The sequence below is a fragment of the Musa acuminata genome, chromosome BXJ3-7 (genome assembly GCF_036884655.1).
Source record: "Musa acuminata AAA Group cultivar baxijiao chromosome BXJ3-7, Cavendish_Baxijiao_AAA, whole genome shotgun sequence".
Classification (NCBI taxonomy): Eukaryota; Viridiplantae; Streptophyta; class Magnoliopsida; order Zingiberales; family Musaceae; genus Musa; species Musa acuminata.
The window spans coordinates 978,923-1,004,241 of record NC_088355.1 but is presented as its reverse complement, the minus strand read 5'-3'; the positions used below and the strand labels follow the sequence as shown (position 1 = coordinate 1,004,241).

Genomic DNA, 25,319 nt, shown 5'->3' with positions numbered 1-25,319 from the left:
TGTTGGGATCTTTCCATGGGAGTCCGATTAGGTGTGAAAGGAAGAACTGTGGGCAGTGTCTTCACCACGTAATCCTTGTCAACACCTTTGCTGATGAGTCCGTGTTTCAACGCGGTGTTGACCTTAAGTCAACGGAAGGTAGAGAGACATAGGAATCACACCAGTCTCGTTAGAGGGTAGGAATCAACGAGCCATGCAAGCTAATGTTCCTTTCCTCTTGGTAGAACCTCAACGCATCCCCAACCACTGGTCTGTTGGCCGTGAGAAGGGGCCGCCTCGGCGAGACACGGCACCGCCCACCCACCCGCGCACAGACCACACGATGGGTGGAGTGCACATGAATCCATGGGCGAGCAAAAGCCAAGCCGAGTCTGGGCTTTTGGTCCATGCCGGCGGAGCCACCGCACGATGGGCGGGCAACGGCCGACAGACCACCGACTGGCCGGTCCACCCGGCCGTGGCGGACGCCGAGCACGTGGGCCACTGCCGCGTCCTCGCCCGGGTCGTGGTGGTCGCTGCGCGGCGGAGCAGGTGGGGGCCTGCCCATGCACACCTGCCGGAAAACGGTACCCGACCCACCGCACGGCCATGACCATGTTGATAAGGCCAATCCCCCCGCCCCCACTCCGCTTACACTACACGACAGCGTGCATCAAAATCCCCAACGCCGCCGGACACCGCCGTGAGTCTCCCAGGCGTCTCGGCGCGCACGTGGCGGCGCCTGTCGGAGCTCCGCAGAGACTATGGCGGGTTCTGATCTTTCCGATCCGTTTATACGGATGACGACATCATCAATCGGAGCATTAAAAAGAATTATAGAATAATTCTATATTGCTGAAGATTTAAAGACTCTGATACTATCTATATATTAAGTTTTTTAAGTAATAATTTAATAGTTTAATATTTTAGAATGCATTTTTTGTCTCATATATGCTAGTAATGATTCATGAGACTTTTTATTTGTGATATAGTAATTTATCACAATAATAATGTATTTGTCAAAAATAAGTTCTGATCTCCAACACGTTGGATCTAACAATCCACTCTCTCTCTCTCTCTCGCTCCTAATTTGAGGTTAAGATAGAAGTTGATTTAGTAGAATATCCTACGTTTGATTAGATATCTATGGTAGAATCTTAATAATCGTTGGATTTAAATAAAAGAGTTAATTCATTAAAATAGTTTTATGAGATTATTATCCATTATTAGGATACAAGAAATCATCTTACGATTCAAGCATTACTAACAATACTATGCTAATCATATCGATCACTCGATCGATCGATGTGTGTGGTATTTGACTAGACATCGAGTGTCAGGCTAACGAAGGTATATCCGAATAAGTGTCAAGTTGATAATAATATATGGTCTTTCATTTCATATTAATTATATATTAGTTTTCATAACTATAAGTTATCAGAGAATATTTACGTGTTTATTTTAAATAATAATAATAAAAATAATAAATATAAAGGTATCGAGATTGATGTAAATAGCAAGATGGAATATCATATAGCAACACTAAATTTTACTTTCACTTAACACTAAATTCATTAAGTCATTTTCTATTCGAACCCTTCGTCATACTCAAATACCAAATGTCATCACTCAGGTTTAATCGGTTAATTGGCTTATCAATTTTATTTGACCCAAATTATTGATTAAAATATTTAAGTTAAAATTATTATTATTATTATTAATCGGGATATTATTATTATTAATATATATAACAAAATCTTTATTTTGATCGGAAGCTTATGGCTTTACTTCTTCTTTCCCATATAACATATTTTTATTAAAAAATCAAAATATTTAGTTCTTTTAAAATGTATAATTTTAATTGGGTGTCGCTTCTTATTATTTTTTATAAAAAAAGATATTTCTTTTCCCTCGTAACTCTTTAAAACGAATTTACTTTAAAAGATTATGGATCCTAAGTTGGCCATCCATACACGAGTAAAGCATTTGGCAATTCCTACATGCATATTTCATGCGCTTTCTTTTCTTTTAATTACCATCATCATGTTTCATTGCACATTCCTACTTTCCTAGGAAAGTAAATGTTTGATCATATGCTTTGTGTTTTGTGTCACAATCAAATGCGTCAACAACACCTGTTTTTAAATATGTTTCTCATTCTTTAAACCAAACACCTAAAATGTTATTCTCGTGTTTTTTACCATTCTTTAAACCATATCAAATCAAATCAAATCCCAAACACATCCCATCTTAAATTTGTATTCGAATATAAGAACTTAATGGGCTTGCGCATGATACATATTGTTAGGCCTAATTCATTCTTAATATCATGAATAATGGATACAAATTTATATATTTTTTTAATATTAGTAACATTATGAATAACTAAAATAAATTTTATTATAAGAAATTTGAAAAAAGTACCATCTTACTAAATTATTTTATAAAAAGATGAATCATGGTAAACTGAAATATTTTTTTTTCGATCGAAGAATCTCTTTTTTTTTTTTTTAAATATTATCGGGTGGTGGTTTCGCTTATAGAGTCAAATCAATACGTCGTAAGAAAAAAATATTTAAATACCAATCTCATTAATATCATAAGTATCTATCATACCAAATCTCATAAATATTATACGAAATCTCATCAATCAAATTATTTTTTTGAGAAATAACTAGTGATCTAGATAACCAATATTTAAATTATGAAAATAAACATCTACATTAAAGAATAAAGCCTTCCTAATGTGTTTAATGTCAATTCATGTCTTAGTCATCACATATGTGGGACATCGATTTGAAAGTGACTTTGATAAGGGTCGTCATTGATTCTTTGACAACCTTATGTTAGTTTTGGCACATTGGCAATGTGAAGGCCATGCTTAAGCATGCACTAACTACTTTAGAGAGGATAAGATAAGTGTCCATGTCGGAAAGTTGGATTTCATGAAAAGCAAGCAAGTAGCCACCAAGTCATCATACATAGCAATTCAAACAGTCGATGGGTAGGTAAGAGAAACATCGATGACAATTTGGATGGCATCGATGGAAAAGATGGAGCAATATATTTATGATTCCTACATGTAATCGAGTAGTGGATATTGAGTGGGTGGAATTCATCTTTCAATGCCTAACATTCCACCTTTGACGTCGCATGTGATAAAAGCAATGCAAAGATCTACCTATAGCCATTGCCACTCAATGGCCAAGCAATATGTTGTCTTAGGGTTTTAGTTGTTTTACCCATTCTTGTTCTAAAAGGTTAAATGTGAAGTTGTTTGATGGCTCATAAAAATATAAGTCGATATTTTTCGTCACTAAATGATGAAGATTCTCTCTCTCTCTCTCTCTATCTATCTATCTATGATTGTCATATGTGCCATTTTTTTTGTGAGTTTTTTAGTTACTCACAAAAAAATTGGCTTTGAACAGCACTTCTTCTCATTAGTCTTCTTATTCTCATCATTTTCCTTGATTTTGAGTGTAACTGTTGACTTCTAGCTAAAGAAAGACTTTGTAAACATGTTTTTTTCTAGAAAATGAGATTAAAAATTTTTTTTTTTTCTTTTTGCCCTGTTTTTACTTTTTGACCTATCTTTCATGAACGTAGAATTTTGAACGTAATAACTTGAATTATCTCATAGTTATTAGGGGTGTGATGACATTATAAATACTTTTGTAAGTGATTGATTGATACCTTAGTACTAGAAGATCGATGCCTCGATATCATATGGTTAATATCTCAGCGTAAGATGATCGACTTCTTGGTGCAAATATCTGAGCCTCAAGTAGTCGACTCGTCACCATCCGATTAATACTATGTGATCGAATGTTATCACGTTTTGAGTTCGATGTGATACGATAAAACTCAAGAGAGACTTACGATATTCTTTGTGATTAGCATTCACTACGAAGGTTAAATATCACTATAAAAGAGTTCCGAAAGTATATTCCTAATACACAACAACTTTTTATATAAGAAGCTAGTTGAATTGTTCGAAACTCTTATTAACTTCAGCATCAAAAAGGTATTATCGGAACGACGTAATCTTTTTAATCTTTCATGGATCGTTATGGATTCACTAGTAACTTAGTTCAGAATCAATTCTCAGCTAGTATGACCAAAATCTTACGTAGCAATAGTGACTTAGTTGACTTTGACTTTTTTCCTTTACATCTCAAAATTTATTAGTTGTATAATGAAACATGCGTGATGGTTTTTCTTTGTTCTAACATCAATAGTCTAATGTATGCTTGAATTATACATACTTGTGACGCAGTTGACACTCCAAAAGTGTGTTGACTTTTGGTTAAAGTTGATGAAACCTAATCCATTAAGTCGTACTAGATTCTAATGTCAATCATTTTGAGTATGATGGCATGAGTTGTGAATTTATCTCAATTCCTATATAGGAATAACATCAACATCATGTAATTGAGCTTATCCACTAATTCTTTTTTGTTTTTAACACTAATTAAAAATAAAAAAAACCATGACACCCCAATTGACCTCTCTCTCTCTCTATCTCTTACAATTTGTTTACCTCCCAATAATTAATTGCTCATTAGTCATTGCTACCTTATCAATCCAGTCGATATTCTTCGATCTCATTCTCCTTCTATTTTTTTCTTTTATTGCTACCTAAACATGTTATGAGTTCTAATCCATTATTTGTCTCTCCCTCTAATTTCATCCAATATTTGATTAATATTTACTCAATAACTTTCTCTCAATTTCAATCTAATTAGAAGATAAATATGATAGAAAGATCTACAGTGACATTGGATCTCAACTTATTGGGCCGGCCCAACCCACAACACAATTTTTCGTATTTTTTTTATTTATTTTTATTAAAAATATAAATATGTTTTCATCTATTACAATACCTTTTATGAAGAAATGTGTAACATTATAATGTAATCTAATATATATTTTTATTAATTATGTTAGTAAAATAATAGAATAAATTAATTAAATGATTTTTCTTTAGATTTATTGATATGTAGTCTTATTTTTAAATATTTTTTTTTTAAAAAATAATTATTCGAATGTCTCTCACCGATAATTTTACGAAAATTATTAAATTATATATATATATATATTAAAAAAATTGTAAAAAAAAAAGAAAAAAAAATGTCATTTATTCGTGATGCGGCTCGCCACCCCATCGCGTTGCCCATCGCCGGAAGACCTTAAAAACCTAGCAAACCCCACATCCCTCCCTCTCGCCCTCATCCCCCATCCCCCATCCCCCATCCGCTGCCCGTCGTCGGCGTTAGGATGGACAACCGACGGCCACCCCGGACGGTCAGCGACCCCAAGGTCCGGCAAGTGGGCTTCGTCACCCCTGGCGCCGCCCCGCCCGCCCGCTACCTCTCCGAAGCCCCCACCGCCGCGGCTGCCTCTTCCCCTCCCTCCGGAGACATCGGCCCCCCTGCTATCTCCACCTCCCCGGTCATGATCCCCCCGCCACGCCACTCCCCCTCCGCTCCCCTCGCCGTCCCCAACCCCGCCCGCCGCGACAGCCTTCAGATCCAGGTCGGCGGATATAACCCGCCGGAAGTCCTCCTTGAGTCGCCCCCCTTGACGTCGCCGTCCAGCCGGATGGACGACGCGGTCTCCCAGTTCTCCGAGGATCCTTCTATGTCTCCATGTAATGGTCGGAGTGAGGCGGCAAAGGTTGCGTCTTCCTTCCCTGGGAGTAGCGGTGAAATGATGGTGACGAAGGCTGGTATTGTTGGTGGCGGCAGCAATACTCCGAAGAGCTCGTGGACGACTGCATCGGTGGCGAAGACACGGCCCGGTATTTCAGGTACGACGTTATTGTTTAGTGATACCTTTTATTTAGCCTGGCTCCTACATAGTTCACTTCGACGATTGAGCAATATATATGTACAACATGCAATTGGCTTTTAATTTCATCTGTAATTTGCAAGGAAGTTCTTGTCAAGTGGCCAGGAATAAAATCTGATGGTATCTTCTTGTTTTGGATGTTGTTTATGATTGTTTCATGGAATTAGCATGTAAGGAATTAGATTTTAGAGCATCTCGGGATTGGTGTGCGGAGGAAGACTTGGAGTGTGTTTGTTGGATTAAATATTCTGCATGGTGGTGCTACTTGTGAGAAGGTGAAAACAATGCAATAAGTCTGCGCATCATAATGATGAACCCTACATATTTAACGCTTGTTAATGGACATGAACATCAAACAGAGTTGTATTATCCTTTTTAGATTCAGCCAAATAGCCTTTACGGGAAGCTGGCTGAAATCAGAGCCTCTCAGATTGAGTTGATGGGTGGATGTTGAAATGGAGGGATGTGTGGACGCTTATGTCAGGTGTATACATCACATGTGTGGTTTAGATTACATATCTTTTTACTGGTGGATTTCTCAATTTAACTATGAATTCTACGCACTGGGAGAAGTTTCCTAAATTTGTCTACCTCTGTATGACACCATTATAAAATGTCATCTTGCACCTTCTATTCATTAAGATTTTGTGTATATGCTTCCTTCATTTGAACCAATGGCTAAAATATGTCATCCATAATCTGTTTGTTCAAAAAAATTTCACAAAGGCAGAAGCACTACGTGGTCTATGATTTACCAATGGAAGCACTACATATGGTGTATGATTTACCTCTAGAATTGATGTTTAATGAATGATTCTTAAAGATTTAGATCATTGATCCTCAAGAGATATGGGTACTTCTGAAAGCGGAACGTAGTGCTCTGTATTATATCTCCGTTATCATAGCAATTTTGTGAATGTACCTGTTATGTCTAAAGTGTCATATCAGATGATTTAAGGTTGTGTGCCCTTGTTCTAGCAAAGGCAGTAGAGTCTACATTTTACAATTTTAGTATTGTGGTAGGGTGAAATCCACATTTAATAGGTACTATATGTGAATCCTGTCTATAGACGGTGCAATTATGCCTTGAAATTTAAGGTACTTCTTTGGGATTCAGTAGTGAATGGCTAGTGTTGGGTTATGTATTGTATAATAGATTTTTTTTATATCAATAATTTTATTTTCTTTCGGTTGTCTAAGTTTTTTCCGACCATATGAACAAGTGGAATTCATCTTTCTTATTGAAATTGAGAGTGATCAGTATTATACTGGATTGGTATTGTGTGCAACCAAACAAAACTAATTGGCTAGTTTTTGGTCTCCTTTAATAATTCTTCAAAAAATTGAATAAAACCAACTGAACAAATATAATAACAAAGTTGTTCGACAATGTCATATTTAATCGTAACAGCAATCAGACGCATTTCAAAAAAGAAAGAAAATTCTAAAACTAAAAATGGCCAGACCTAAACATTCATGGCTTTATTTTATACCTTAGCTAATTCATCTTGAATATAGTTTGAAACATTGTTTGCATCAATCACTTTGATTCTTTGATAGTGTTGCCCATACATATTCAGGTTGAAAGTGTTTTATCAGTTTTTAGCGCTTTAGGATTTGATGATGTGTATAACCTTGTGGTCTATTTTCTCCTCTAATAAAATTATTTTGTGATTTTTAATATTTGAAGGATACTACACATATGAAGCATGGTCACACAAACGGGATGTGGACAAACACAATATGTGGACATACATGGAAAGTTTTTTAAAAGTAGGGGCAACATAATTTGGGCATGACAATTAATGTACAAAACATTGTATAGTAGGATTAAAGGCTAAATTATGTACATATTTGCAACATTCAGTGTGTCTTGAAGATGTTATGCATATAAATTAATATGGAAAAAAAACAAATGCTAGCATGAATATGTAGATGTTCATATGTCCTGGTTTATTTTTAAGTGTATGTGTTTGACATGACAAGCCTTTTAAAGTATCTGTGTTTCGTAGCTTATGGAAAGGGTTTGCACATTTGAATTCACAAAATTTGCAAAAAGACAAGCATCACAAGAACCTAACATTTTTTAACTTGAGGAAAAATTTCAAAAGATGATGATCGGTATGTAGGCTTCTAATATTGTTCAGAACCTTCTTCAGCATGGTGACTATGACGATCTTCAGTTTCTGAACTTCCGACTATAGGCCTTTGGATGCACAAGATATTTGTGTCATAGTAATTTATGAATGATTGTCATGTCCTTAATTTGAAATTGCATTGGCTTTGCTCCTAAAAACTGTTCAATATTTGTTGTTGGGGCACATAATGACCTTAACAGTAGAGGAAAACAGATAAAGAACACAATTGTAAAGAAAAAAAGATTAACTGTTTCATGGGTTTTAAGCTTCCACTTCCATTGACCCAATTGGATGCATAATACTTGTTTTGTAAGATATTTTATCTGATGTAGCAAACTACCTACATAAATGATCTTTTGTTTCGTGAGCCAACAAAATAATGAAGCAACTATCATGAACTAAGAGATATGGTGTTCCCAGTGCTGTGATCTTGAATATTTCATGTTCCCAGTGTCATGATTTTGAATGTTTCAGCTATTTTAATTACAAAACCTTCTCTGATGTGTCATGATGGGTACTATCTCTTCAGTTATTATAAAAATCAAATATCTTGGTTGTTTTCGTGGACTAGGTTAGAGATGAGTATATAAATAAATGTTGGAAAATGTCCTGCTTTTTGTGAACCAATGAGAATATCTTTCCCATTTTATTTGCTAAAGCTTTTGATAATTTATCTGTATCTATAGGGACCGAATATACCATTAGTTGAAAAGTAACTATATGCTATAAACTTGTTAAGAAAAATGACTTGGTATTAGATTCTTGTTCGTGGAACTTCTGAAGTCATGTTTAAAGCATTGATTTGATATTAAATATCTAGCTTGTAGTCTTTCTTAAAAATCATAAATGAAGATAAAGACAGCTAATTGTTCTATATACAATAAATTTGTGTCTGGTTCATTTGTGGAAACTCATATCATGTGTTCAATTGAAGAGAACTTCTCAAATAGATGGTGCAGCTTCTACTTGCTTATCATTGTATTAGATAATCAGATGTGTATGGATCAGCTTTATGATTACTTTTGTAGTACTGAAATATGGGACAGTAGGCTTTTGATGTAGTATTGTTATCATACTGATAGATTGAAAGCTTTAATTTATCTTGTGGAACTGCTGGATAACTTTTGCAGTTTGCTCTTTTAAGCTTCTATGGTATCATTTGACATAAGAAATAATTTTGGCATGGAAATATTCCAATAATTTATAATCATGTACTCATGGATGCAACTTCTTAAGTAATAACTGCTCAGCTTCCGATTGGTTCTCTAGGAGGTAAAATTTAAAAGAATGGCTTTTGTATAACTTTACTGAATCCTATTTCAATTGTCTGTGTATTTCTAAGTTGTCATGTTGATGAAATGAGAGAAAGCACTATAAAATTATAAATTTTAGAATTGTAATTATAATTTGAGTCTGCACCAAAACTTTTTAGAAAACCTTACTATGTTGATCTGTGATTCTCCAAGTTAATCTTCTTTAGATTGAGTGGCATCTTGCAGAAAAAGAAAGAGGAGCTGTTGTGGGGATGCAAAAGAATGGCTTTTGTATAACTTTACTGAATCCTATTTCAATTGTCTGTGTATTTCCAAGTTGTCATGTTGATGAAATGAGAGAAAGCACTATAAAATTATAAATTTTAGAATTGTAATTATAATTTGAGTCTGCACCAAAACTTTTTAGAAAACCTTACTATGTTGATCTGTGATTCTCCAAGTTAATCTTCTTTAGATTGAGTGGCATCTTGCAGAAAAAGAAAGAGGAGCTGTTGTGGGGATGCAAAATGATGGGGCAGGGGTATCAAAGACACTCAAGGAGAAAACAACAAAAGCTGAGAGGCGTGCCCTCCAAGAGGCCCAACGTTCTGCAAAAGCTGCAGCAAAGGAATCTGGTAAAGAATTAGTTCATCTTTCTTGAATGTGTAGTGACTAATGTGTAAATAAAATTTATATTTATTGCTGTAAATTGCTTTTCAATATCATGTTATTTTGTGCAGCAAGGTGTTCTCTCTCTAGGAAGTGGTTTATGCAGCAAGATAGTCTCTCTCAAGTTTACGCTTTGTGCTTATTGTGATTTATTGCTTAATGATTCTTTAACATCAAGACCTGTTCGTAAGATGCCCTTTTTATGGTAAATGATGCATGAGTCATTAAAAATCCATAACTTATCAACTTCTATCCCTGTTTGAGAAATTGTTTGAGAAATGAGGACTAGTGTAGTCGAGGTGAGGATCAACCTTTGTGGCTGTAGTTGTAGTTGTGGCCTGTTGCCGAGGATGTTGATTGAGTGAAATGTGACAATATGTGATTGGTTGAGTGAAAGAAGCCATTCCTCTACCCTATCAATACTAAGTTAGATCATTTTTTTATTATTTTAAATTGTGGATTGTTGATTTGTTTTAACCTTACGTGATGGCCAATTTAAGGGGCAAGGGCCAATAAGATGCACTTAATGACATATTTTGGTGTTTTAATGAATGTTATTATTGCAAAATTCTATGAAAATATTTTTATGGTCTTATTTTCCTATTTTTTATTTTTTTATTACTCTCCTAATTTCTGTTTTTATGATTATTATTTTAATATATTTTCGTGCTAATTACATATTACCCTATATAGTTAGTTATGTTTAGTATTTCAGTCCATATACTTTCAAAAGTTACTTTGGGATCCCTATACTTACGAAAGTGAAACATTTAACCTTGTTGCTCCTCATGCCGTCAATTTTATTGACAGAAATATCGCATGTGCTGTCACGTGTGAAAAATAACCCAAAAATAGGGTTAAAAAGGTAATTTCACAACCCTTGTGTGCCATTGCCAACTTTTCCCTACTTACCGACATCTCCCTACACCTAATATCTATCCGATATAGCTTCCCACCACTAACATGAGACGGTTGCGCCTTTGCCGCCTCTCCCGCAACCCAAACGACGACTGTCGACGAACACCACCAGAAGGACGTGGAGGAGCATCATGTAGTTGGTTGTTAGCCTTGCGATCTCGAATTTTGCAGCAAGTTTGATTTCCACGATGTAGTAGGCGTCGCCCTTGGCGATCACGTCGATGTACTTGTTGTAACTGCTAGGGAATCTGTCAGGTCTCACCGACCCGCCATCGAGTCACCCTTCGACTCGGCCGGCATGGCCTCAAGTGAGCGCCACTAATCTTCGCCCCGGAGGCCCTTCTCCCTCCACGATCGCAACCTACTCCAATTTGATCATGGCTTTCGATCGTCCCTCGCTTCCGGATCCTGCTCGACGTCGTAGAACGAGTCAACGAGGTTGGCCAGCACGGCGGCTGAGTCGAGGACTCAACCGGCTCCCCTCCTGCTGAATCCCAAAGTCGCGCCCTGGTTGTCTCGTCCAGTGGCGCTATTGCCTCCTGTCCAATTGCCACCAGTCTTTGCCCTGGCTGGACGTGATCCAAGTGTTGTTGTCGGGGCGGAGACTGGTGGCGATTCAGCAGGAGGTGATAACGTCGCTAGATGAGACAACCAGGACGCGACTTTGAGATTCAACGGGAGGCGAGTCGGCAAAGGAGTCCCCCAACTCGGTCGTCGAGTTGGCTGACCTCGTTGACTCGTTCTATGACGTCAAGTAGGATTCGAAAGCGAGGGATGACCAAAAGCCACGATCATATGGGAGTAGGTTGCGGTCGTGGAGGGAGGAAGGGCTCCGGGGCGGAGACTGGTGGCGCTCGCTCAAGGTCGTGCTAGTCGAGTCGGAGAGCGACTCAATGGCGAGTTGGTGAGAGCTGACAAAGTCCATGGCGGCTACCACGAGTACATCGATGTGATCGCTAGGGGCGACGCTTGCTACATTGTGGACATCAACCTTGTCGTAGAATTCAAGATTCCTAGGCCAATCATCGACTACGTGATAGTCCTCATCGTCCTTCCAGCGGTGTTCGTCGGTAGTCGAGACTTGCTTGAGCGCATCGTGAAGCTAATTTGTGCCGCCATAGTGGAGTCATCAGAGGCGCGAGCATGCATGTGCCGTCGCGGAGGTGGAGGGAGTATATGCGAGCAAAATGGTTTAGCTCCTACGGGAGGAACGTCGGCGGCATGCTCACAAAGGAGGGTGCTGTTTGGGTTGTGGGAGAGGCGGCAGGGGCGCAACGGTCTCATGTTGGTTGTGGGAAGCTATGTAGGGTAGATGTTGGGTGCAGGGAGATACCGATGAGCAAGGAAATGTTGGCAATAACATATAGGGGGATGAAATTATTTTTTTAACCTTATTTTAGGGTCATTTTTTGCATGTGAAAACACGTGCAGTATTTTCGTAACAGAATTAACTGTGTGAGGAGAAACAGGGTTAAATGTTTCACTTTCGTAAGTATAAGGATTCTAATGTATTTTTTGAAAGTGTAAGGACCGAAATACTAAACATAATTAGCTACAGAGGTAATATGTAATTAGCCCTGTATTTTCTCAATTTATTTCTATATTGTTGGTCCAGTTTAGTTGAACCCTCTTCTCCTGATTCGATCTTCATAGGATAATCTTGATACCAATTCTGGTCTTACAAGCTACAGAATATAAGTGATTGTCATTGTCTTTTTAATGCTTAGCATCAGTGTTTAGTGAATTTTAGGCAGCCTCACAGTTCAGGTAGTTGACATATGCCGGTCCATAGGTGGATTGGTATGGGCCCAGTTCATATCAGCATATGACACTGTATGCTAGTATATGTACCGTGATACCAGTACATAGAGAGGAGGAGGAGAAGAAGAAAAGGAAACAGCAAAGGACGAAGGGGAGAAGAGTACCGGTCATACCAACATGCTGACAAGAGTGGGCGACGGGCGGCTAGCGCTAAAGAATTCGTGAGAGTAAGGCATATGGGAGACATAGGGCATTAGGATTTTTTCCTTACTAAAAATTAAAAGAGACAGAAGCAGTTCTTTTTCAATATTAGGATAAAAAAAAAGTGGGCTTTCCTTCTAGTTCACAAGGCTTACTAGGTTTTAAGCCTTGTACTACACCTTAACCCTGTAAAAGGAGTGGATTCGTGTTCTGATCCAGTCTATGGCAGATATGTACCATCTGGTACATTTCGACATGGAATTAAATGTTGAATAGGTACTAACTGGTCTGGGCGTCAACCCCTATGTGGACCACCTCATTTTGGGTGGTCCAGTTTTAAAAAATAACATCTTTTTGTTAACCCTTATATCGCTCCATGTCAGCATGAAATGTGAACCCGATCTGCATGGCTTGACCACTGCTGCTTGTTGCTTCCTGTGAACTCGTTGGCTACTGCCCACCTCTTTGTTGACACCTCTCCTTTTCCTCCTCTTCCTTCTTCCTCCCCCTCTCCCTCCCCCAGCAAATGGGTACAGCAGTACATCTCAGTGTACCCACACAGTATGTCGGAATGAACAAAAACCTTGATTTAAGTCTTGTTTCTTTATATTAAAAACTTTACTTGGAACTGGCTTTTGGATAACTTGATTGACAGTTTGCTATCTGCTTGGGATATTGCATGAAAGCCTCCTGTTTCTTCAGTTGTTAACTTCAGCATGTCTATTGTATATATCAGTCCAAAGAATTCTTTGATAGTCAAATTTCTACTGTAGATCTGGAACTTGTGGAGAGTTAAGTGCAGATTTTTAGGCTAATGCCAAAGAACAGAGAGCTAAATGTGTGACAGTGGTTTGGATAGTTGTTGCATTCCCCTGAAAAACGTCATGCATTTATCCAACATTCTTAGGCCTTATCCTCCCATAATCAAAATTGATTCCTGTATCTTAGTATTCGAGTTTGCCTGCCTTGATAAATGAATAATGTGAGTCAATTTCTTTTAGGAGCTCTCCTATAATTCTTGATAGTCAGTGTTACCATTTTTTTACTTTTAATTAGAACTGCCAAAATTTATACACCAGGAATTCTTTATCTTTGTACTGCCATAACTTTGTTCTTTAACCATATCTCTTTGGTTTTTTCTTATCTGTCACTATTTGGCTGCCTAAAATCACAATTTCTTGTTAGAAAACACTTTCTGTATTGGATTGTATACATATTCATTTTGTTATGACCTGTACCTCAGATTCAGTTAATATAGTATTGCATTGGTTTGCATGATTATATTTATAGGTGCTGGAGTCAAGCTTTCAGCTGCACCAGGAGGTGCAGTTCCTGCAAACACAAAGCAGGGTAAAGTTGTCAAGCCTCCTGCACAAAAGAAAGATGGGCCTCAAGTTGCAAATCCATCTGTATCTTCCGAAAAGAAGGTCGTTGATCGACCTCCTGAAAAGGATCGGAAGAAGGACGTTCCTCCTCCACGTATGCAATTTGATGATATCCATAGGGTTGAAAAGGCAAAACGACGTGCAGTGGTTTATCAATTTGAAGCTAAAAACAGAGTTGAATTGTTCCGGCATTTACCTCAATATATACATGGAACTCAGCTTCCAGATCTTGAAACAAAGTTCTTTCAACTTGATCCAATGCATCCTTCTGTTTACAAGGTGCCTATCGATGATGCTATTTTTTCCCCCTTAACTTGGTCTGCAAGCATTATATCCCTTATCGTTGGTTTTGATGCTTTGGCACATATATGAAATATGTTCCACTATGCTGGTTTAGAAAACTAACAGATATTCTCCTGGTCTGATGGTCTGATATACCTATAGTCAGGTAACAAAGCCTATTTTGGTAGGAGACATCAGGAATTATTTGGGCAAAGGTTTCTGAAACAGGCTTGTGTTAAGTCGACCAATGATATGCAAATTAGATCTTATGTAGGTGGATCTCGAGTTTGATCATGAGTAACCAAGTAACAGGGTGACCAAGTAATGGACTTATTGCATCTACTGCAAGTTCTGTACTATGTTCTCTGCAGATATGTTCAGATATGCATAAATTCAAAGAAGAATTATTTGCGTCCAACACAACAATGTGAATCTTTTAATTAATTATGCCGAGTTTATGTAATTGTCTCCTGTTTAAGTCAAAATGATCAAAGATTTTGATTTCTATTATCTGCTACGAACATATTATGTGTTAAAATATCATTTTGTCTAATGTGACTGCTTGATCTTGTCATCAGGTTGGACTTCAGTACTTGTCTGGTAATATATCAGGTGGCAATGCTCGTTGTATTGCAATGCTTCTTGCATTCCGAGAGGCAATCCGAGATTACTCTACACCCCCTGAAAAGGCACTTGTTCGAGATTTGACTGCAAAAATAAGTAGTTATGTGTCATTTCTAATTGAGTGTAGACCTCTTTCAATTAGCATGGGAAATGCTATCAGGTTTTTAAAAAATAGAATTGCTAAATTACCAGATACAATGCCGGAATCAGAAGTGAAATCTAGTCTTCAATCTGACATTGATCGTTTCATAAATGAGAAAATAGTGATTGCTGATAAGGTTATAATTAGGCATGCTGTTACCAAGATCAGAGATGGGGATGTTCTCCTAACATATGGATTATCTTGTGTTGTTGAGATGCTATTAGTATACGCCCACGAGGTTGGGAAACAGTTCCGTGTTGTTATAGTTGATTCTCGCCCAAAGCTTGAAGGGCAGGTATTGCTCCATAGATTGGTGGCCAAGGGCATTAACTGCACATACACACATGTAAATGCAATTTCATACATCATGCATGAAGTCACACTGGTTTTTCTAGGAGCTGCATCAGTGCTGTCCAATGGAACTGTTTACTCAAGAGTTGGTACAGCTTGTGTAGCTATGGTTGCAAATGCTTTCCGGGTTCCCGTTCTAATATGCTGTGAGGCTTATAAGTTTCATGAAAGGGTACAACTTGATTCTATATGTTCAAACGAGCTAGGTATACATGTAGTGCTGTGTATTTAATTTTTTTTACCTTCTTTTTTTTTTTGCTAGGCAACCTTCTGCCACATATCTTATAAAATTGTGTTTGTGCTACTTTTCAGGTGATCCAGATGTCATTTCAAAAGTTCCTGGACGGAAAGATTTAAACCATCTGGATAATCGGGCTGACATTGAGAATCTGCAGCTTTTAAATCTTACGTAAGAGTGCTCTTTGTGATAAACAATCGATCATCTGTTATTTCCAGATTGATAAATTTTGATTTCCTGCATTTACAGTTATGATGCAACACCTTCTGATTTTGTGTCAATGATTATCACGGATTATGGGATGGTGAGTTGTGAAATTGACTGCTAAGTTTTTGGTGTTAGTTTCTTTAAATTAGTGCGAGCAATGCAAGAACTTTATGTTTGTTTCTTTCACGTTGATTTCATTTTCCCCATTTAGTTGCTGCTATCACAAGTTGCAGGTTACATATCTCATACATGCCTAAAGCAAAAAAGTTTTATATATTTGCTATATGAAATTACCACTAGGTTTGATTGGATAATGCTTTAGTTTGTTTTGTTTTCCTATGTTCAACACTTCCAGTAAATCTAGAGGATTTGAAATGGGTCTAAGACTCTTTTCTTTCTAGACTTCCTTTTAATACCATTATAACTTCTTTTGGCTCTTTCTGAACTTTCTAAAAGTGGTTGGGAACATTTCCCTCGGTACATGCTTTCCGGGCATAAGTTCACCGATGACACTGTGTTGTCTTGCACAGCATAAGCTGACCGTTTACCATGGTCATGCCATCCACCTTTTGATCAATCAATGCCTAAAAGTGATTGTAAGACATCTACTCTTCCATCTACCTTTGATCAATCAATGCCTAACAAAATTCTTGGGCTGTATTGACCTCCTTTCTTTTATTGGGAGAGTAAATTGTGCTTCAGTGTCACAAACTTTTAGTGGTGATTGTCATCAAAAAGTACATCATGGAGGAATGTAATGAATCATCATGTTTTCTTTTGCTTATGTGGATTTAACTTGCCATTTAATTCATCTGGCATCATGCATTTAGTTTAAGTATGTGACTTTCAGTCGAGTATGGGGCTGATACCAGTTTAGGTAAGCAAATGATCTTTATGAAACTGGTCATTTGAGTAATGGAACCATGATTTATTTTCCGTGGTTGCACGACTTTTAATACATTTTGTTTTAACCAAACCAAGACCTCAGTAACTTTTGAATTTTATCATCTGTGGCAAGAACTTTCATAGTAAAGTACTTTATGGCCTTGTGGCACAGAGTTTTCAGCATACACTATTCAGATATAATAAACTTTCCTCAGGGCTCCTCAGAAGATCTGCAACCCTGAAATGTTTCCAAGGATTTTCTTCTCATGTTTTCAGACAGTTTAATATGTATTGAGGCACAGCCAAGCTGCAATTTTTATATTCTTTTATTCATATTTTTAATATTTTTTATATATACTATTAGTAGATTTACTTTTGGTTCCATCTAACTAACTTTTTCTCTTTTGCAAGTTAAAAGATGCATTTTTGTTCTTTTTTATTATTGGTTGGAGAACTCTATAATCATTTTGAACTTTCTAAGCATCCTTTGATTCCTTTCTGTGCATTGTTCTGATTCCATTAATGTTCTCTCTGTTATAAGATTGAACTTTTAGATCCTGAATCCTTGCATTTTCTACTACACTAACAGTTTTGATGACTTTCAAGATGCCTGCATTTTCTAAATTGTTGTATTATTATATGATTTTATGCCAGTGTCTTTGAGATAATAATTGGGTTTTACATGATTGTATTTCTATGATTTCTGCAACCATGAAGGATACTTCTTTATATGTTTGCCTCATTTTATGTGTGGAAGATATGTTGGGTTCAATTTTGCTTTCATTGGAACAAGCTGGGTGGTGATGATCTACCTTTTATCTTTGCTTCCAATTGTAATTTGAAAACATTTTATTTTTTGGCCATCTGTTACTAGTGGTTGTTTATTGCAGCTCCCACCTTCCAGTGTGCCAGTCATCGTGCGAGAATACCGCAGGGAGAACTTATGGATTTAGAGGCCTCCTCATTCCAATTGCCAATGCAGGTTGGAAACTGCTTAGTTTGGAGTATGCTGTTTTTTTGGTGTTCGTTTCTTCTCAACAGTTTATACTTGTGGGAAAATATTAGTCAAAGTCGGCTTGACTGGGCTGATATTTTTAGTTTCCAAGGTTTTGCTCATTCAGTTACGTGACTTGTTTCTCCTTTTCATTTTATTTGCTGGTCATTGATATCATGCTAATATGAATCTGTGAAGAGTACAATCTCTCTCCTCTCCAAATACAGTAGAGGTTTTTTCGCTTTTTTTTTTGTGGGATTTTTGAGTCTTTGGAAATGTTGGAGCTGAGAGGGATACATACACACAAGGTATATTACTGAAAATTATACTGGTTTTGACTGGAATTATTTGAAGTAAGACTGGTCATGAAACAAGTTAGAAAGACTCATTTCTATGATATTTGTTGTTCACTATTGACCATGGCTATTTCTGTGCTGTGATGTTTGATTTTAGTGGTAATAATTGTACATTGGAAAGAATATTATATATGGCTTACATGGTTCAGTCCATATGGCTAGGCTCATTCAAGAAAAGGGTAATTGGTTACTTTGGTCATTACATAGTTCACTGACATTTGCCATGCTGATGCTCAAAATTTATACTGGCCACACCATTTGCTGTAATGAACTTACTGTTATATTGTTAGGAATCTTCTTACTAGCATGAATTAGCTAAGTTATGCAATTGCAACAACAAAATGTAACAGCTCAACTATGTGAGGTTGGCTACATAAATTTTGCCCCATCATTGAGCTTTGTTGAGGGCAATATCAGTAAAAATAAGAACCAACAAATCACATTATGAATCCTAATTGACTTATCTCACTTAAACAGTGGATCTATAATTCTCTCTTAAATATGTGATCATACCATCTTAAATATTTTAAGTTTTATCATAATCAAAAGCTATTCCTACTTATTCACATATACAAATATTTCTTATTCTATCTTTTCCAGAAATTTCATACATTTATCTCTATGCTTGTTAGGAAATTTTCTGTCACATGGACGGTACCCAATTTTGTACTTGTAAATTAAATGATTTTCAAACTCTGAGGATAACCACGATCAAAGTTGGAGCATTGTATCCTGCCTTTTGACATATTGTTTGTTTGACAAGGAGCCCGTTTATGGCTCTTATAGGTTATTTCTTTTATGTTGTACCTAGAGGCAGTGAGACTAACAACCTCTTGGACAGATGTATGAAGTGAAATTATGAATTAGACTGTGCACCCTTGTTCGGTTGAGATCGTTTCTTGAGTGGATTGGCTAGGTTGAGTGGATTGTGACTGCAATGAGGAGGGGCCAACTTTTGGAAGCAGAAAGTATATAGGTTATGGTATGCTGATGTAAATAGTTATCCGGATAGGAAACCAATTTAAGAAATGATACATGCCGGAAGATGACAGCTAAAAACTGTTTGAAACAAGAAATGAGAAATTAATACAAGTAGATAAACATCTATGCATTTTTAAATGTGATAAAAATGTTGGATGACGTTATTCTCATGTGATGATTCATCTCTCCCCTGTAAATCAATAATCACAGAATTATATATGTGAAAGAGGAAGGTACACATTTGCAACATGTTAGCTATTGGATTTCCGGATACTATTGGAATCTGGATTGAACAAGTGTCAAGTTTCCTACAAGTCTTGGAAAATGAATTGAATGGTTACTAAATTGGGTTCCTGGAGAAATGGCAAGTTTTGGGAGAACAGGCTCTTTGTGACTTGGCTTATCTGGAGGCTAGTGTATATTCTAAATGTCTGGACAACAAGGACTAAAATCTGAAAGGGTCATAGTGGCTATGGTTAACAAAGTATTACAGTTCTGTGAACTTACCTCATCAAAATGCCTAATCTCAGGCAGGAAAGTTCTCTATTAGGTTAGTAGTTATGATTCACAGCTAACTCTGTGTAGATTGGCACTTGTCTTTCTGGATTCATTGCCACATTATGTCAATAATGCTATTGCTTATTCATTTTGGAAAGGTACTGGTATTTAGAACATAGTTCTTATTGTGACATGCTATTGATCCAGTTGATTTTTGGATCTGCTTACATCAATTATCTATTGCCTCATTAATATAGTTGACATTTCATTACCTCTTGGTACTGTGACTTAAAGTTTGTCTTTTTATCATCCACATGGTTTGCCCAATTAGTGTGTTCCTGTTGTGGAGGCACCTCCATAGTTGAGATGGTTGTTTCTTGTTGGATCCTTTTTTGTGTTTTTTGGAAATCAAAGATGCAGTCTATGGAATATTTAATGATTAGACCATTTTCCTTATCAGCTATTGCCCCTGTTCATCGTCTCGTTTTTCATATTTCCTCGGTGTGGATTTTGTTGCCAATAATTTTTTTCTTATTTGTTGGCCAATAAGAGTATTTGCTGCCTGCCACCCCTTGGTATAGTGGTCACCATGTTTGTTTACTAATTTTTTTTGTTGTTGGTGTGCTTAGCATATACAACAACAACAAAATCGTGAGTCCCAACTATTTGGGATCGGCTATATGGATCTTTTATCATTATTGAGATTTGTAAGAAATTATATGTTTAATTAAATTCAAAATATTTAAATCTTTATTTATAGTTTCTATTAAATTTTTTTAGATTTTTCTTTTTCTCTTTTCATGCCATTAATAATAATTTTATCTCTTTTGATTATCGCATCCGGATGTCTCCTAAGTACATTGATATGTTTTGCATATGCTGGTAGTTATTTCTGTGGATAAGCTGCCACAAACAATTAAAATAGACTGCCTTTAGAAATTTTTTGCTGGAATATAGACAGAGAACCAGCTCATCTGTAAACAGTAGTTCCATTGTTTGCCTTCCAGATGCAGTTGCCTATATCCATGATGAGGATCTTGGGGAAGCAAGTAGAAGATAGTCTATTGAACAATTTGTGCCCCCTCAAATTTTTACCAAATTGCGTCTCAAATATCTCTGTTAACTTGTGGCTGTGTAATAAAAGATGCAAGCTTATTTGTTCACATAAAGCCTGGGATTTCATAGTTGGTAAATTGTCATTTGAATTTCATTTGGTGATATAAATATGCAGAATGCTTTAGACTTTTATTTTGTCAGTATAATTTTTATAGACTAGTTTTGGGTTGGTACTTGAAGAAACGGTCTGAAGACCTTCACATTTCCATAATCCAATTGATATTTTCCCTTCTCTTAAAAGAACTTGTGATGCACAGCATACTTACAGATATTGTTTAGAGGTGCAATGTCTATCTGGGCCGTGTCTGATGGTTCCAGTTCATCTTTACAGATCGAACAGAGACTCCGCAAAGATCTGCAAAAGCATTATTATTGTTCAAGCAGGACCACCTGTTGCAGTAAAATAGCGACAAAGTGTTTGGTGTGTTTGCAGCTAGTGTCCTCTTTAAGTACTGCAATAGCTTTTTCCTGCTATATAATGGCCATAGTCAATCTAATTTACAGATCCATCTTAATCTTCATAGCTGAGAATCCGACTGCAGCATATTGATCAATTATTGGGGTTTCAGTAGTCGATCGTACTCTTGAAGTTCCAACATGTTCCAATATGTTCGATGTTACATAATTCTGGTGTGGTGTAGTTTCAGCATGTTGATTGTTTTATTACCTCTTGGAATCATTATGATGGTACGACGTAAAGAATCAACTTGTGATTGCTCTGCCCCCCATCCAGGCAATATTTACTCACAGGTGACTGTTGTCCCACCGAAGACTGGACATTTGTTGGTGGGCAACTTTTGTCCGAACACGAAGGGTGGGTCCATAGCCATCAAATGTTGCCGTCTCTCAAGTTCTCATCCTACTTGTGGGGTTCACTGTAACCTATACTGTTGCAGGTCTGACTTGGTATAGCTGAGTCCCACTCCCCAATAGCTTTTAACCCAATGACAAGGTACTCATTCTCTCTCTCTCTCTCTCTCTCTCTCTCAACTCATTTGGTATACTCACTGTTGTTTAAGGAACATGGTGAAATTGAAGAATAATGGAAAGTTATATTGAGTGCTGCTACAAACCTTCAAGGGCTTTCAGGTACTTGAAAAGCTACATGTATGCAAGAATCCAACGGTAGAGTTTGTTGGCTACAACTCAAGGTTTCTAATGGCCACCCCAGGAGAAGGTACATTCCTTATTCCTTTCTCCTTCGTTGCTCACTTGCTTTCGTTTCCTTAAATGCTTGGGAATAAAGCGGGTGTTCTTATCCTGATGACCTATTTCAGCCTCTTTGAGATGCACAGCATGTGTTTGTTGGAAAGTTCAGCAACTGTTGCCCCTCAGAAAAGGCATTTTGGCCGTGTAGATGTCATCATCTTTTGACACGATTGTCCAACCCATGAGTGACCCCTTTGGCATTTTAGGAAGCGGCTTGCTCTTCTGTCGCTCGCTTGCCTTAAAAACTGATAAGAGAGCGTGCCGACTCCCATCCCAACAAGACTTGGAAGCTGAAAGCTGAAGAAGAAGAAGAAGATGGAAACTCCTCCGTCAGAGCTGCTGCCGCCGCAACCTGGTGTCGATCTCTCCCTCACCTTGGCTCAGTCTTCGACCAGCGGCGCTGACAGTGGCAGTGGCAGTGGCAGTGGCCATGACCGTGACGCAAGGGACGTCAGGCTCTTCCCTTGCCTCTTCTGCAACAAGAAGTTCCTCAAGTCCCAGGCTCTTGGCGGCCACCAGAACGCCCACAAGAAGGAGCGAAGCGTGGGGTGGAGCTCCCACCTCTACCTCCCACCCCCCGCCACCGTCGCCGTCCCTCCTCACCACCTTAACCCCTATTCCTTCCCCATCGCCTCCCACTCGTGCAAGCCTGCTGCCTGCACCAGCCACGGCCTGTCTGACGGCTATGGTGCCCCCCGCTTGGTGGCCGACCGCGGTGGCCTCGCGTTCCCACCGCCACCGATGAGCTGCTCCGCCTGGTGCAACGAGACCATCGACCTCCTGAATTGGCAGCGGGCTTCCCACCCCCACCGGCCATCATCACCACACCTCCCTTCTCCTCCTCCTCCTACTCCTCCCGTTTCATCCCATGGTGACGACAAGGCCATGCTCGATCTCTCCCTAAAGCTCTAATCCTTAAGGACAGTGTTTGCTGCAGTACGAAGTCAGTAGCCGATTACTACTTGTTTTCTGCTCCGTGTCGTCTTCCGTAAGTGGCTCTGCTGCAGCCCATGGAAAGAAGTCTGTGCATGATACGTCCATAAGCTTCTTCTGTGCATGGTGGGTGGTGGGACGTCGACACAACGTGGAGGTCACATCATGTTCCCTTCCACTCAAGTTATTCATCACCTTTGTTTGAAAAGTTAAGCCCATCAATCAACCTGCGTTTGGGCCATCCTGCGTCTTTTCAAGAGCATGATGGAGCTGACGACATGATTGGGATCCCCTCTCTTTCTCTCTCTCTCTCTCCCTCCCTCGATGGACGTGCAGTTTGGGCGCCCTGCCATGGCCGTGTGGTGTGGGATTAGCACATTACCGAGTGTTTTGATGTAACACCGAGTGATTGATTTGAGGTCTCAAACAGTGTGATGCATCATGCCTAACACGGTTGATTGCCATTCCAAACTCGAGGAATCTTCTGCTGTTGTTGCTAAACCCTGTGCTTGTGATTTGATCGCTTTGTGTTGCGTCGTCGGAGTAGCCCAAGTTTAGGTATCTAATCTACATTTAGCAAGTCCCTAGATATACCTCGGTAGCATGTATTTAATGATGTTGAAACCTATATTTATATTGGTCAAATATAAGAAATCATTTACTCCATAAGAATGATAGAACATATATTTTAGATATTTCAAATTTTAGTGCTTTTCATATTCAGTGAAAACATATGCAGTTCCCCAACTTCAAGAGCATACATGTGTTCCTTCTCTCTTGGTTCCCATGCAGTCTCGCCGTTGACTCATGCGGTCCACACATGTCCATCTTGGTCGACACAGCGACCTATGGACCGCGAGTTACTGTGTTGGCTGTGGAATTGGAAGTGGCCATCATCGACAACTCCTAACAGGATAGAAGCACAACCCGATGTTGTTGTTGGTGTAAAGGTTGGATCTTTCCGCACCACCGAAGGCCGTGGAATTGCAAGTGGCTCCAACCTATAACCCCTTCTGAGAGAGAGAGAGAGAGAGAGAGAGAGAGAGAGAGAGGTTGTGCTAGCTACAGGAGATGGAGGAACATGAGTGCGTTTCGGATATGCTGTGCCGGTGAAGGTGGACGACATGTTACAGAATAGTGGACAGTCTCGAGTGGGGGAGGAGAGGAGCGCAGAAGAAAAGAAAGCTGCAGACGTGGTGGGCTTTGGATTTGGATAATATCTAAAGCACTGGCGATAGATTCTCATGTCGTACGTACCCCATCTTCGTTACCACCGCGCAACTCCACAATCTCTCACAATCCCACCCACCCTCCTTTTCCTGACTCACCAAATTAAACTTATTTAATTGTTTACTTACTTTCAATGATGCAACAAAGTACACCTCTATTTGTTCTATTTAAATCAGTTTCATTCATCTCAGTTCCTCATCATAGCTAGTCGAGTTAAGAACATTAATCTCGTGTCACCTCTGTTTAAAATCGACTTGTTCTCACAACTTCCTTTTCAGTGGCACAGACAGCCACAGGAAAAAAAGATAAATGGTTTGAGAGATGGAAAGAGAGGTTAGAACACTTGTTTTATATGATATAGGTGTCCAATATGGGTGAATAGTTCTCGTGCATCAGATGTGGGTGGGATGAAGTGAATTGGACACCAATGCATCAACAAACAATTGGGCATCTATTACTCTGCACAAACAAGACATAGAAGAAGCTATCAATGGGTCACCTAACATAGAAGAAGTGCAATCGGTCACATAAGAGTACAATGTCTTATCAACCAAAACCTCACCGTATCTGAAGAACACATCGAGAACTGCTGTGATGAACCTCTTCCACAGTACCTCACCCTCCCTGTCTCAGCTTCTGCTCCTGATGCAATTGTCTGTCGGCAAGCTTTTCCCACATCTTTATCCTCAAACCATTGTCCTCTTACCAAACATTAGCATCCACGTTGTGCTTTCTCTAATGAATTAGTGGTCTTTAATCGTTGGACCCCCGCGCCCCCCCAACCCTTGCTTTCAGCATCGACTCTTCTTCGAACACACACTTCTTCTCTCTCAGCAGTGACACAGACTCTTCTGCTTTGGTCCTTGTGCATGATGTTGTGTCGATTGTCATGTCTCATCATGTTGATGGTTCCTTTTCTTTCGTGACAGATGCAGATGAGAGGAATATTTGGTACATTACGGTGTTCGTGTGGTTAATCCTGGTTTTGCCAGTGTTAATGGTGGATTCTGAGTGGTAGGACCTTAAAACCTTGTCCTGTGATTAGATTAGCTTTATGATACTATTAAGTTTGATTAATCATGAAATAGACTGCCTCGTTTAGCATATATAATTAGT

The 25,319-nt window shown here is 38.4% G+C and overlaps 2 protein-coding genes across 4 annotated transcripts; both read left to right on the top strand.

The window, feature by feature from the left end:
- The first annotated feature begins 5,163 nt into the window (after positions 1-5,163).
- LOC103990945 (uncharacterized) lies at positions 5,164-21,405 on the top strand. 3 transcript variants are annotated; one of them, XR_010498247.1, is made up of 9 exons: positions 5,164-5,791; positions 9,718-9,858; positions 14,063-14,436; positions 15,018-15,762; positions 15,869-15,965; positions 16,044-16,098; positions 17,777-17,868; positions 21,163-21,252; positions 21,336-21,405. XR_010498247.1 is itself a non-coding variant. In XM_009410255.3 (8 exons), the coding sequence occupies exons 1-7, from the start codon at positions 5,260-5,262 to the stop codon at positions 17,837-17,839; spliced, it is 2,007 nt and encodes a 668-aa protein (XP_009408530.2). In that variant the 5' UTR covers positions 5,164-5,259; the 3' UTR covers positions 17,840-17,868; positions 21,163-21,405. The 3 variants fall into 3 exon arrangements, 2 of the variants coding, with proteins under 2 accessions (XP_009408530.2, XP_009408529.2); XM_009410255.3 differs by having other exon boundaries at positions 21,163-21,405; XM_009410254.3 differs by lacking the exons at positions 21,163-21,252; positions 21,336-21,405 and adding an exon at positions 20,723-20,963.
- Positions 21,406-21,564: 159 nt separating this feature from the next.
- On the top strand, positions 21,565-23,666 carry LOC103990946 (zinc finger protein 6-like). The gene is made up of 3 exons (XM_065160371.1): positions 21,565-21,783; positions 21,851-22,008; positions 22,109-23,666. Exon 3 carries the CDS (start codon positions 22,356-22,358, stop codon positions 22,950-22,952), a length of 597 nt encoding a protein of 198 aa, XP_065016443.1. The 5' UTR covers positions 21,565-21,783; positions 21,851-22,008; positions 22,109-22,355; the 3' UTR covers positions 22,953-23,666.
- The last annotated feature ends 1,653 nt before the right edge of the window (positions 23,667-25,319 follow it).